The following is a 15,645-nucleotide window of genomic DNA, read 5'->3' on the forward strand; positions in this document are numbered from 1 at the left end:
TGTTTTTTTGATTTGCTCTAGAGTTTATGAGGCTGCATTTAAACATCATGAAAAATGACTCGTCAACATTTTGTGCACGCTCAGTGCAAGAGATGTGACGCACAGTCAAGACTCAGTGTTAAAATGACTGCAGTGATACACAGACATGATCTGACCCCATCGATTAATAACTAATTACATGGTAAGTTTGTCACCTAAATCATCCATATAATAAGGGAACAAAGTATTGTGAACAAATTCATTTTTAGAACCGTGAACTATGAACATGAACTAGTTCATTTTCATCTGCATGAACTGAACTTTGAACTAGTTCATAAAGTGTGAACTGGCACAACACTGCTGTCGACAGTGGATTCCAAATTACTCAGAAAGAGAAGCTTCTCTCTCAACCATGGTCCATGGTAAACTCCTGAGCACTCATGACAGTCTGATCTAAAGCAGAAAAGGCATTTGAAGATTTAAAAGGTGTGTGGGACCCATAGTGATTGGAGCAGCAACAGCAGCTCCCCCCCATACTACTACTCTGATTGCCAGACATTATTTCTGCAATTATATATTATTTGTATTTGTTATTACCTGATCGACACTTGAAAGAATATAAACACTGTTTGCATATTATTATAGGCATTAACATGGTCAGAAAGGGTGATATATGGACAGGCACCTTATGACACCCCTGGGGTCCTCAAGGTGTGGTCAAGCTACTGACTAGAGGACTGTCCCACACTTAGCTCACATGTAGCAACAGGCTGATGTTAATGAAAATGTTCTGTGTTACAGAGAATAAAGCCTGAACCCCCGTGATAACTCATGCACTCCTGGCAGTGTATTTTGTCTCTGCGTGTGCAACAGGTGCACTAAATCAGGCTCCCACACTTGGTTTGCTTAGACCTGATCTATCATTGTCATTATTTTCTGATCACAAAGAAGGTTTTATGACATCTGTGTTTTGTCAACCCCACTAAGCTGCCCCTCTGTCTCAGAGCAGTGGCAGCAGCAGAGAAACCAAGGCTAGCCTCCAAATACATGGTGGGTGATTCTGACCACACACTCTTGGTTCCCCATGCTGTTGCACAGATGTACAGAATACGTCCCATTTGTCTCCACATAATGGCTAAGATATCACATTACACTTCTAGAAATGCCTAACATCATGGTGAAAAGATGTAACATGCTTAATCCAGCTATGCCACTCCCGACTGCAGATGACGGAGACCTCCACAACTGTATTGATGTTTTAGTATGTTTTAGAGATTGCACACCCAGACCTGACTTGACTGATACCCCAGTGTACTTTTTTGATGATGGTTCAGCTGCTCGAGATCCAGAGAGTGGTAAAAACAAAGATGTATTTGCAGTTGTAACTCTACAAAAGACTCTGATGTGTGGGCAACCTCCTTCACATTTCTCTGACCAAGCTGTTGAGTTGGTAGCCCTCACTGAAGAATGCAAGTTAGCTAAGAAAAATCATTTTGATATCTAAACCGATTCCAGATATGCATTTGGCGTTGTTTTCTCAATTCATCTGGTAAACCTATTGCTCACCATGTTCTTGTATAAACTCTGCTGGACGCCATTTTGCTGGTTTAGTGTCATAACTCTTGTGTTTTGTCCTCTTTTATGAAAAGAGAGTTTCATTTCAATTATGGACTCCTCATTTCTATATTTGTCTACCTGTGCTTTCCTTATGTTTGGATTTGTGTTCTGAGTTTTCAGTTTCATGTTGTAGTTTTGCTCCTGGTGTTTTCCTTGTTCCACTCTGTTTCCTGTTTTATTTTGTAGTTTCTGCTCCTTGTGTGTTTTCCACCCAGACTTCCTGCCTTCTTTAGTTTCACCGGTTTGTCCTGTGCCACCTGTGTCTAGTTTGTCATCAGTTCAGTGTGTATTTAAGTCTCTGTGCTTCCTGTTGGTTCGTTGTTGTCCTATGTCTCACCCCCCCCGTCGTTGTCCGTCATTCCCCCAAGTAAGTTCTCCAGTGTCTTCTAGTGTCTACCTTGTTTTTGCTGAGAACATTTGAGTTAACTGTTATTTAGATTTAGTCTGATCTCTGTAAAAGACCTACCTGAGATTAAAGGAAACTTTTTTGTTAAACCTTTCTCGTTCTGCATTTTTGGGTCCACCTGCTCCTGAGAACGTGACATTTAGTCTGTTTTTGTGATAAAATGTGAAGCTCATTCATTTCTTTCTGACCCCATCTCTCCAGGAAATGCGGCATGGATGGAGAATGAGAAGAAGTATGTAAAGGGAGTATTACTGTCACTGACCGTGATAGTAATAATCCCTTTCTTGGCCCCTACAAACACGAGCATTACAAATTTGAGCCTCCACCACCGCTCCAAAAGAGAAAGCAAGGATAGATAGTTATATAGATAGATAGATAGATAGATAGATAGATAGATAGATAGATAGATAGATACTTTATTGATCCCAAAGTGGGAAATTCTTCTGTTACAGCAGCATGTCAAGGGCATTGCTAATATGGTGATGTTGCAATAAAACAGATTCGAAGAATAAAAATAGTATGTAACAAACATGTACTATAATATAAAGTAGTAAATATAATAGACAAATAAGTCGACAAACAAGAGACTAAATACAAGAGTGGACAAAGTATGAATAAGAGACAAGTGTATAATGTTGAAATTGTTGTTTGTTTGCAATTATAAGTGCAAATTCATTAATAAGTCTGTGAAAACTTTGTACTCAATGCCCTTCTACTCCATTAACTTTCCTTCACCCTGTGCGACCCTCAGAGCTAGTGCTTATTGCACTGAAAGCACAGTTCAAGGTGTTTTCCACTGTCTGACGACAGCTATTTCCTGCTTACATAAATTGAGGAAGACAGTTTTGTCTTAAGGTTCTTTATCTTATTTCTCTAACCAAAGATTTCCACCACAATGAGTGTCAAGGAGAGGGTAAAACAGTCTCATTGCAGCTGACAGTAATGCATGGGTCGTCGAGTCAGGCTTGGACACAAAAAAACAGAATGCCTGTTACGTTCAGGTCAGTTCGTTTTCTCTCTGGCTTGGAAGGGGGTTGAGAGAAAAAAATGTGACCTGAGCCACACTGTATGGCATTATAGTGTAGATGCCCCATGTCTGATTCCAAGTCAAGTGGAGGTGCACAAGATTTCCTCTCCTCTGGCTGCTTCTGTGTCTGCATCTGGTTCTGACACCACTCATCTCTTAAAAGCTTAAGTAGACACTCTTGACATGAACTCAATTCATTTGTCATTACTGCTACAAACTGTTTATTCTAATCAATGTTGTAAATACTCATTACACATGGAATATATTGCACTTCTGTCCGTCCTGGGAGAGTATCCCTCACATTTCAAATCCAAACTGAAGCTGCTGGCTAAAGCTAAATGTAAATATAGTAAGATCGTAATTTACGTTGGCAGCAACCTCTTCCTAATACGACCAGTGACGACATGTTTAGCCACATGTTATAATAATAATAATAATAATAATAATAACTGTATTTGTATAGCAATTAACTAAACAAAGTTGCAAAGTGCTTCACAAAAAAAATCCATGGCAGGAAGAAGAATAAATTATAATAAAAGGTATTCAATTCAGGTACATTTTTTGGGACTGGTTGTTCTAATAAAAATAATATCTTCAATTGTATCTTGGTGTCATCAAGTGTTTCAGCCTATCAATCACAATAACTTTGAAAGAGCCTGACGGTAAATCTGACTGGTTACTGGCTTGTATGGCAGTGCTATGAAAGCCATGTATCCTGCTCAGTAGATCAGACATCATTACCTTTTTTATTTTATTTTTTTGTTGTCATTTAACCGCTGGCTGTTGAGGTGGTGTCCTGCAAACGGTATGGGCTTTGTAGACAATTGGCAAACGTGTTGGAGGAAACCTGTTCTCGTGAGGAGAGACAGCATTCATCCCACTTGGGACGGAGCAGCTCTCTTATCTAGGAATATAACTCAGTTCAAAATGACCACCCAGGATTGGGACCAGGACGCAGAGCTGCAGTTCTACACACTTCACTCCCTTTGGATCAGTCACACAACCACATGCCCATAGAGACTGTGTCTGCCCCCTGTCCCATTAAAATAATTTTAATCAAACAATAACAGAGGGATAATTCCATGCAAAAAATAAATACAAATTAAACCCTTGCAACAATGCAACAAAGCGAGACAATTACATGTGGACTCTTAAACATAAGATCATTGTCACCAAAAGCTGTTTTAGTTAATGAATTAGTCTCAGATCACAATGTTGATTTATTGTCCCTCAATGAGACCTAGCTGCATCCTGAAAAATATGTCAGCCTAAATGAATCTACTCATCCCGATCATATAAGTACACACATTCCTCGAGACTCTACACTGCTATTTTTAACTCCAGTCCATCAATTATCCATCCTAAACCTAAACTAAGCTATAACTCATTTGAAAGTCTTGTTCTTTGTCTTCCACACCTATCCAAGAAATCACAACAGCCGGTCATATTTGCTGTAGTTAAACCGTGCTACTGGGGCTTATTCTGAAAAGTCCTAAAAAGAGATAAAGGTATTATAGTTGGTGACATTATTAATGTTGACAACAATAATGATGGTCCCTAGCTCCACTGAGATTGACCATCTTGTTGATAGCTCTTTAAACTCACTACGAATAACATTAGACTCCATAGCGCCTCTAAAAAAGAAGCATGTAAAACAAATAAATGAGCTCCATGGTACAATTTCAACACGAATTAAAACAAGCAACAAGAAAACTAGAAAGGATGTGGCGCTCTAAGAACTGTGTTGAAAATCATCTATCCTGGATAGATAGTATGAGGGTATACAGAGCAAGAGCTGCCTACTACTTCACATCAATAGAGCAAAATAAAAACAACCCCAAGTTTCTCTTCAGCACTGTAGCCAGTCTGACAGAGAGTCACACCTCCATTGAACCCAGTATTCCTCCTTCCTTGAAAAGCAATATCTTTATGAACTTACTGAACGATAAAATTCTAACTATTAGAAAAGAAATTTACCATCTCCTGCTCTTAGTTGACACTAATGCACCATCAACCACAGAAATCTTAGGAACAGCTGAGAATCCTACCAATTACTTAGACAGCTTCTTTCTGATCACCCTTGATCAGCTGACCCCAATAATCATCTAAACCCACAACTTGTATCTTAGATCTCATTCCTACAAGTTACTTAAAGAAATGCTGCCCTTAATTAATAGTACTTTGCCTCATACAATCAATCTATCATTATCATCAGGATATGTACCACAGTAGCTGTAGTCAAACCCTTTCTCAAAACAACTACCCTGGACCCGGAGGTTTTAGCCAACTACAGACCAATATCCAACCTCCCTCTGTGCGCACCAAAGGTAACCACAGTGTTCCTCAGGGTTCTGTGCACGGCCCACTATTTTCTGATTATATATGCTTCCACTAGGAAACATTATCAGGATTGATTTTCCCTGTTCTCTGTGTTGTCCTTTTCTCCTCCTTCCCTGTATGTGCATGTGTGAGTGTGTGTTGGTGGGCGCAGTCCCCACCCCTGGTGTGAGTTTTACACACCTGATCTCAACATAATCAACTGCTGTACAAAAACCCCGGTCTTCTCTCCACTCGTGGCCAGATTGTCAGTCACCTCAGTGGTATACACTCTCAGAGAAAGTATTTTTGTGTGCTTCTAGTGGATCTAACTAATCCTATTTTTTCCTTGAGTCTCAGGATCGCCAGAGCCAACTCGCCTGTCTTTACTGCAGCTCACAGAGTCTCCTGCTCACCCTCAGCCAGCCACAAGCCTGTCATCTGCCTACCAAAGCAGACTAAATTCTAGATTTAGTAGACTAGATCAAAAACTCATCATTCACAACCTATCCATCTCTGTGTCTGCTTTTGGGTCCGGATTAAACTAAACCACAACTCTCTGATCCTGATTTGTCCTTTGATTCTTACTAACAACAAATTTCTAGGACTGCCTTCTTTCACCAAATGACTGAAACTTTCCGACAGAAATGTGACTGTCACCAATTGTTTGCTCATTGTAGAAACTGTTGGGTTCCTCTAATATTGCAAGGCTTTGAATTTACTATGTAAAGTTCCTGGAGATGATGTATGTTGTAATCTGATGCTATACAAATACAATTTAAATGAACTGATTTGAATGTATTAACAGATTGTGGCAAAGGACATTGCCACCGGTGTCTCCCAACAACAGCCAGAGGGAAACCATTCACTTTTCAGCATATTTATTTGGTGAACAAGCACCAACATAAATTAAACCAAACATAAATGTGTTGCAGCTGGGCTCTATTCAGTCACTCTTCTCTTCATGAGCTTCTCTCATGTGCTCAAATCCTGCCTTTTAAATCCAGGGAGGGTTATTGGCCAACTAACCTCAGTTGTGCCAGTCAACTCTCCCTGGTTCAACTGATCTGATCTTGTTTGTGTTGTGTTTGTTGAACAGATATCTCAGGCTATGATTTGTGAAGCAGAAGAAATTGACTTAACAGTGTATTGATTCTATTCACTTCCTGCCAGGGAATCAGCACCAGCCAACAGTTGTCTGAAGATATAAGATTGATGTTTTGTCAACACAAACAGTGCCACTAAATTAGTGAGCAGACATTGAGTTTCTGTCACACACTAAATTCATTTTAAAAATATGCATTATTAGCACAATCACTATGGTTTCTTTGAGGGTTATATTTCCCCAAATGTTTGCTCATGTAGTTGATGCCAGGATAAATTCAAGACAATGTCCTGTGATGTGAAATTGTTTTTTTTCTAAAGTAATTGAAGAATCTAGAATCAGAGACAAATAAACTGATAATGAACCTTTGGAACTGAAATCGCATCAGGCGAACAATGTTGACATTCAGCCCTACCAAACAGCAATATTTATTCCCTTCTGAGTGGCATCAGTCAATGATGGAGACTGGGGTCTGTTGGAATTCTTAAAATGTACCTTGACATTCATATAACATTCACTGTTACTTTGAAATAAGGTGGATGTATACCTGAGGGTGGAGCACTCCTCCTGGGCCTTTTTGAGGGAACTCTCCAGCTGATGAACCCTTACAGCTTGAAGTTCCTTCTGCTCTCTTTCTTTATGTGCCAGCTGGGCTTCCAGATTCAGTCCACTGTCCCCATCTGGCTGCATGCTGGTCCTGGGATTGAACCACAATATATGTTACCAAAAACAAATTATTCTGGTTAATTTGAGCTTTTTTTCTTGTTGCAATTGTAACAATGTACATAAATTGATGCTTTTGTCCTTTTGTTGAGCACAAAAGCCTGTGCACATAAACATTTTTGGGGGAAAGTTAAAAGTAACTCCAAAGGTGTATTGCAGTAAGAATCATCATGTCACTGAGCTCTATATTCATATGCACCCCTATCAGTAGCCAGGAAACAAAGATTATAGACACCCTGGGTTAAATCCAAACATTTAGGTTCTGTGCTAGAAGTAAACATAATTCGAAATCCCAATGACTGCTATCAAATAAAAATAAATATCAGTTAATCCTTGAATCCAAGTGAAAAATGTTTGTGCCAAATTGGAAGATATTCCCTCAGGGCATTCTTGACCTATCACGTTAACGAGAATGAGACATACATATGTAGATCGGGGGCAGCGGTGGCGCGATGGCGCAGTCCTGGGAGAGCCGTCCTGGGAACTGGAGGGTCGCCGGCTTGAGTCCCCCGCTGGACCAAGTAAGCAAACTGGTGAGCTGCCAGCTCGCCTCCAGAGCTGCCGAGGTGCACCTGAGCAAGGCACCAAACCTCCAACTGTTCTATGGCCGCTGTATAATGGCTGCCCTGCTCCCCCTCTGTAATGCATGTGTTGTGTGTGTGTGTGTGTGTGATCTGAGGGAGAGCAAGATACATTTCAATTGTGTTTGGACTGCATGCAACATGACAATAAAAGTAATCTCTTATCTTATAGATACAGACGAACAGACAACCCGGACAGGTCACATAAAAATGCCCAAAATTTCTGCATACGCAGTTCACCTGCCACATGCAAAGCCAGGACATTGTAGTTAAATTGACTGCATCAGGATTCATAATCATGATCATTCATGATTCATGATGTATGATTTGTTAATCGTATATGTTTTCATTTTAGGAATAATGAGGTTTTTCAACCCAAATTCCCACCAATACATAGAACAATATGTAGAAAATTGTTTCACACGTTTTCAGCATTTCAACTGCTGACAGTAAGTGATGGGATAGACTGAAGGGGGTGCAGCGCGGTCCTGGGATACCCCCTTGACCCAGTGGAGGTTGTGGGACAGAAAAGAATAATGGCGAAGCTGATTGACAACCTGTCCCACCACTGGCAGGACGCCATCACAGCACTAGCTCTTCTATCCACACCAGGTCGTTCCTTCCTGCAGCAGTAAGAGTGTACAACCAGAAATGCTCCCAGTAGACCACACACACCAATTTATGCATTTTAGAGTAATTTTAAGTTCCAATTTTTACCTGTGCCATGGCTATTGTGGAATCTCACACTGTATATATTGTGTTTGCACTGTATATATATTATTTATATTCCATTCATTTTTTTAGACCATTGCATGCTTCCTTATTTTACTTGTATTTTTGTTATTTGTTACTTATTATCTTATCTTATTTATTATCCAATTTGGTTTGAATTCTGTATCATATGCTGGGCATCTGAGTTAACTGTGTCCTGTGGTGGCAATTTCGTTGCCTTTTCAGATTCAATTTGGTCTGTCTTCCACATACACATCTGCTCATGCAATATCACATCCACAAATGACAAAATTTCCATTACAGTCCAAAAATGTTATTGTTTTACAGCATTAAACCAAGTGTGTAGGTTAAATTAGATGACGTGATTCATATGGTCTTGATAAGTTAATGCAAATTTGTGATCTCTAATCATTGCTTGTACTGAGATTCCCTCACATCTGCTTTCCTTTTTAGACTCTCAGACTTTATTTAATTTAGTCACAGAGAACTATAACATACATAAAGAAAAATATGGATATTTAGGTGTTTAAAATCATTAATAAAATTACTATATACTAGTTTGGAGATGGTATGGAATTAATTGCTCATACTTTCTTTTTGGTCAAGCTCAACACTTCACCAATCCACATTGCTTTTCTTTTAAAGGTACAGTGTGTAGAATTTTTTTAACATATAGTGGTGAAGTTTCATGTTGCAGCTGAACACCCCTCACCTCACCCTCCCCTTACAAATATGACAGAGAACCTGTGGAAGCCTTCAGTTGTCATAAAAACTCAGAAGGTGTCTACTTTGTAGAGTTTGAACAACTGTAAAAAACATGGCGGCCTCCGTAGAGAGGACCCCCTTGATGTAAGTATTTAAATATAAAGGCCCCATTCTAGAGTTAAGAAAAGTACAATTCATACAATTTAGATGAAACAAATTAGTGAAAACATCCCAAGGATTATTTTACATTCAATTTAATTTTCATCCTTTCATCCAAATCTTACACACTGGCACTTTAATACTCTTATAATACTAATTTTACTCATTCATCATTGTACATAAGTCTCCTCTTTGAAACTTCTCTAGTTGTTCTTCTGATGATTTTGGATTTTCTTTATTGTTCTGTCTGCGGGAGGAAAAACCGTTGATAAAAATAAAGGTTTAGATAAGAAAAATATCTTAATTATTGAAATTCTAGTTTTGTGAGATATTGATTTATTTTACCATTCTTGTAATTCTTTTTCTTCCCCATTTCTTTGGCATCCCAATTTCTTTCATAGTAGTTCAAATTGCATATTTTAATAGCTAAAATGTTCATGTCATATCTATTTTGAATGTTGATTACACATCATGTTTCCTCCACATCCTCTTTCCATTTCCATTCATTAAGCATCATATCCACTGTCACACCAGTGAACTATTGTTTTTAACTGGCCAGAAAGGAAATAATCTCTATAATTAGGGAGAGACATGCCTTCTCCCTTGTTACTTCTTGTTAACGTGCTGGTACTAATACCATCTACCAAACAAACATCTGTCTGTCTTTGTAGCATGCATATCACACAAACTGTTCTTATCGACCTCACACTAGTCATGTCTATTGTTAATTGCCAGAGGAAATACAGTGCAGAGTTTGGTGCTCAATATTAATAAACATTCAATAAAGAGGCGACCAGTGCTGTAGAGCAGTCCGCAGACCAAGTTGAACATGTCTGTCTCAACATCCTATCATAGCAACAACATTCATAGAATCACTTCCTCTTTGTAGGCCTGTCTAAGGAGAGCTTACTAATTGTTTGTTTCATAGACACTGTCTCTTGTCCCTTCTGGGGGGCTGTTGTGTTTGGGAACTGTGAGAGCTTGGCAAAGGTCAAAGGCTTCACTCCCTAGACATCACAGATATGAAACTGCGTAAGCAGGCAATACTGTTTCCATAATTAGAAAATACATTTGATTGTTTAGGAACTAGCACACCCATAGATTAAATTATCTGTTGGGGTTTAAAGTATGACTGCAGGAAAGCAGACTTCAGAATATGAGAGAACATCATGCACAGACGTGTGGACGAATTCTGATTTTCTCCTTGGCCAAGCTTCAATAAATTTTTCAGCATAAGACATCAAAGGGCTCCTGAATGCTTTCTTCACTAATGAGTTGACCACTGATCCACAACACTGATGACAAGGAATCATTCTGAAGTAGGCTCCGGAGCATTATCACAAGCCAAGCAAACAGGCATGTATACAATGGGCACTGCAGTCATTTCAAATGAATTGTGAAATTTGTTCATCCCATCCCTGTCTGATTAGGGCTTTAACTAATAGTGGCAAATAAACAGTCTAGGTAAAATAGACAACTTCACAATTTCTATTATTGAACAAAAATGTAGTGGGGATGTTGACCATGTCCTAAGATCTTCTTTCATTTTCCTGTTTACAGTTTCATAATTTTTTATACAAGAGTTATACCATCCAAGGTGACCATCTGGTCAGACAGTGTTTCTCTGAGATGTTTAAGTCCAATTACAACAACCTCAGTTTTGTCTGAATTTAGAAGTAAGAGGTTTTGGGTCATCCAGGCCTTGATGTTCTTGAAACATTCCTGAAGTTGAACTAAGTGATTAGATTCACCAGGCTTCAAAGAAATGAACAGCTGGGTGTTGTGTACGTAGCAATGGAAGTGTATGTGGTGCTTTCTGATGATGTTGCCTAAGGGGAGCATATATAAGGTGAAGAGTATCGGTCCAAGGACAGAACCTTATGGGACTCCATGACTAACTTGCATGTGCATGGAGGGGTCATTGTTAACATGAACAATTTAAATCTATCTGATAAATCTGATTTAAACCAGCCTAGTGCTGTTCCTTTAATCTCTACATGTTGTTCCAGTCTCTGTTACAGAATCTTATGATCTATGGTGTCAAACGCTGCACTAAAATCCAACAGGACGAGTATAGAGACAAGTCCATCATCTGATGCCTTGAAAAGGTCATTAGTAACTTTTAATAGTGCTGTTTCTGCTTTGATGGATTATAAATCGTGACTGAAATGTTTCCAACAAAACATTACTATCTAAGTAATCACAGTTGGTACAGAGTCTATTAGACAAGTTGTTGGTTTGGATGATGAAACTAGTGAGGTCAGTTCAGGAAGATCAATAGAAGGTGGTTCAAATATAAATCTGGTTCTACAGGTGGGTCTATGGTTTCAGGACAGAACAATGTATCTGTGCTATTCATGGGGAGGAGGTGGTTATACAGTTATAATTTTATTTGTGAAAAAGTTCATGAAATCATTGCTTCTTAGGGTTAGAGGGATAGATGGGTCAGTACAGGTGTGACCTTCTGTCAGCCTGGCTACAGTGCTGAATAGGAGCCTGGGGTTGTTCTTATTTTCTTCTATAAATAATGAATAATAAGAGGTTCTGGCATTTCTAAGTGCTTTCTTGTAATTCATCAGGTTATCCTTCCAGGCAAGGTGAAAGTCATATTGATTGGTGGAACACCACTTCCTCTCTAGCTTCCGTGATGTCTGTTTAAACACGTGTTTGAGAATTATACCATGGAGCTAATCTCCTCTGATTTACCTTCTTTTTTTTTTGCGGGGCGAAAGTGTCAAGGGTTTTTTTTTTATGAGGCTGCTGTACTATTAACAAAGTTATCAACTAGTGTGGGAGTAAAGTTTTGATAACTTTCTTATTGTACTGTATTGTACTGACACATGAGTGTGAGTAAGTGTAGAAGGAAGCAGTTCTTTAAGTTTGTTTAAACACCGACTATAATAGAATTTCTGTCCAGAATCAGTGTAGTCAATAATTCTAAATTCAAATGCAATTAAAAAATGGTCAGACAGAAGAGGGTTTTGGGGAAATATTACTACATTTTCAATGTCTATGCCATATGTCAGAACAAGATAAAGAGTGTGATTTCAACAGTGAGTGGTTTTATTCACGTTGAGTGAAACCAATCGAGTCTATTATTGATTTGAAAGCTGAACTAAGGCTGTCGTTGGCAACATCTACATGAATGTTGAAATCACCAACCATAATGATTTTATCTGTCCTAAGAACTAGTTCTGATAGAAATTCAGAGAATTCAGAGTAAGGGGCAGGCGGACGATATAATTATAACTAGATGAATTTGTTTATGTGATTTCAGGCTTGGATGAATGAGGCTGATTATGAGATTTTCAAAGGAGTTATAATTATCTTTCTTTCGAGGGTTGATAGATAAGTCAGATTTAGAGATTGCTGCAACCCCTCCACCTCTGCCCGTGCTTCAAGGAATACGGGTATTAGTATGGGTGGGGCGCGTCGCTTCAGTTAAACCTACATATTCACCACTTTGCAGCCAGTTTTCAGTTAGACATAATAGACCAATTTGATGATCAGTAATCAGATCATTCATAAGTAAGTATTTTGGATTAAGTGACCTAATATTTAATAAACCGCATTTTATACTTCTGTTTTTTGGTTTGTGTTAACATTTAGGTTTGAATGTATTACTCTCCCTCACTTTTGATTAAATTAATTTAGGTGGTCAGGGGGCAGACACAGTTTCTATAGGATATTGTGAGGTATATTGTGAGGGTGACTGCTCAAATAGACACACAGAGAAGCTTGTAAGACTGTCTCTCTGCCTCCTGGTCTCAACTCTGGATTGTCAAGGTATGGACTGTCTAACAAAGGTTGTCATATTTCTAGATATGAGAGCTTCTCCATCCAACGTGGGATGGATGCAATCTCTCCTAATCAGTTGATGTTTTAAAATAAAGAATATACTTGGAGAAAACCATATGTAACTGGAGAAATGTACTTGCTACTGCATTCCACAATCAGGGGATTTAAATTACTTTTACATTTGTAATCTAAATACTGTAAAAAAAATAAAATAAATCAAATAATAGCATGGTAAAATGTGTTATATGGTATATAAGGACATATTCAAAAGCATTAAAAACAGACAAAATAGCCAAAAGAGCCCTGGAGTGCTGAGGGTTAAGCTCAGGTGATGAATGGTAAGCAAATATTAATTTGTATCCTTAATATAGACTGAATGTGTAAAGAAGATCTTGCAGGCTAAGATATGGATATTCAGGCAGACATCTAGATAATTTATGTAACGCAAATCATCCTCACCATCCGACACTATTTTATATTCCCTGTTATCAGTTTTCTGTCATTACATGTGCCAGAAATTCTATGTAAATTGCAAAAAGGGTTGGAGAGAGGGGCCATCCCTGATGGATGGATCTTTCAATTGTAATTGGTAAGGCATCTTTTAATCTCAAATCTTGCTTTAGGGGCAGAATATATATTTTATATATTATATAAATATTATTTTATACTAATTATACAGCCAAAATGCCCCAAAACCCAATTAATGCTATTAGTTGGTGCATTTTCTAAAATGTTGTTTATAGGTTTATTTTGTTGCCTATAATCTTGTTTTATCCAGTACACTTCTTATGCAGTACCCTACTGTGCTGCAAATCATTGTCCATGGGTCAGTTTGCAAGTTTTAACTCACAAGAGAATAAAAAAACATCATAAGAAAGAAAATAAACAACTGATAGAAGAAACCCTCTGAGTTTTTTCTTTTGAAATTTTGCAGCCTATGAACCAAAGCTTATTTTATTTGTTAAATTAATAAATTACTTGATATTTAAGTAATTATTGGTATCTTCCATCACTGCATTGAAGAGTTTCTAAAGTTGCTGTGAAGGCTGCATCAAAATGGGAAAATTAAATGTGTAGACTCAGAGTAATGGTACTAACGTTAAACAATAAATCCCATTTGGTTTGAACTCATTATGAGTCATTCATTTTGTCTCTGAGTTCATGTGACCGGTTACAGTCAGCTGCCCTAAATCACCAGAGTTCATTGTTTGATTTCAAAAGATTAGACTCTTGCGTACAATATGCGCACACGAGCACGGCGTGCACCCACACTTTTACTCACACGCACACAAAGGCAAAACAAAGTAATTAGGTAGCCTACCGTGAGCAGCTTCCGCCTTTGTTGCGCTGGTAAACTAAGCAGTGGTAGCATGAAACTTAGCACTGTTTCCAAACCAAGTCTGTATACTTCCCAGTCAATATAACAAGTCCCGATCGAACAAATTAAACTGTTAACAATAAATATAATTTAACAAGCTGAAGTCGACCTTAACTAAAACCTGGTGAGTCGTTATGTGATGGAAATGTATCCTTGGAAACCGTACGTCTGAAAATCAGTCCTTCTGCTACTGAGACAGACAATGGTTCCGTGTGCTACCCACAGGCTCCTACCATATACAGTCTACGGTCGTACCGTAAAATATATTTTCTTTCATTCTACGACTTTCTAAGTGGTTAAATATTTTCATCGGCATTTGTTTGTTTGTTTATTTGTCTGTGAGTTGCTAGCATTACACAAAAACTGCGCATGTATAATTCATGACTCTGGATGACAAGAATCATTTATATTTCGGGGACTAATACATTCATGTAAACAATTAGGTGCGGCTTGAATAAATTAAAGGGAACTGTTGGGTATCAGTGGAGGTGAACGCTTTTCTGAGTGCTATTCTAGACGCATTTAAAATGACGACTGCGAGATGTGGGTGTGAGCGTCATTGAAGCATCAGTGAGACAACAGGTAAGCTACACCGACAGGGGCGGTGTCGAAGTATATTCCTCATTTTAATGAAAGACATGGCCTGTAAAAGTTTATTGATTTTCGTGGTTTGTATATGTGTCAGTAGTCTGAGTATCAAGGAGGCAATAAGGCGACCAAGAGTGAAGCCTTTGAAGATGTTGGTAACAAGGTTACAATTATTAAATAATAATAATAATAATTATTATTATTATTATAATTATTATAGAGAGAGAAAAAATAAAAGAGAGATAGAGACTATGTGAGGGAAAAACATAAAGTGACATTGTAGTAAAATAAATAAATGTCAGGGCAGAAAGACAGAAAGGTGCTCAGTGCAGGATGGGAATTCCCCCAGCAGTCTTGACCTATAACAGCATAACTTCAGGACTCACCTAATCCAGCCCTAACTATAGGCTTTATTGAAAGATTAGGACTGTCATTGGCAACACTATAATGACTTATCTTTCCTAAATACTAGCTCAGATAAAACCTCAGAGATTTCAGCTAAAAATTCTGAGTAAGGGGCAAGAGAACGAT

The 15,645-nt window shown here is 38.3% G+C and overlaps 1 protein-coding gene across 1 annotated transcript in view; it reads right to left on the bottom strand.

The window, feature by feature from the left end:
• ccdc57 (coiled-coil domain containing 57) overlaps window positions 1-14,453 on the bottom strand; it is a 48,149-nt gene extending 33,696 nt beyond the window's left edge. The window contains exons 1-2 of the mRNA XM_069518092.1: window positions 7,597-14,453; window positions 6,998-7,147 (exon numbers count right to left, since the gene is read on the bottom strand). Of these exons, the coding sequence (XP_069374193.1) occupies window positions 6,998-7,147; window positions 7,597-8,060 (614 nt within the window). The 5' untranslated portion in view covers window positions 8,061-14,453. The remainder of the gene's footprint in view (window positions 1-6,997; window positions 7,148-7,596) is intronic.
• Window positions 14,454-15,645: the final 1,192 nt, after the last annotated feature.

Source organism: Paralichthys olivaceus, chromosome 21 (genome assembly GCF_024713975.1).
Source record: "Paralichthys olivaceus isolate ysfri-2021 chromosome 21, ASM2471397v2, whole genome shotgun sequence".
Taxonomy (NCBI): domain Eukaryota; kingdom Metazoa; phylum Chordata; class Actinopteri; order Pleuronectiformes; family Paralichthyidae; genus Paralichthys; species Paralichthys olivaceus.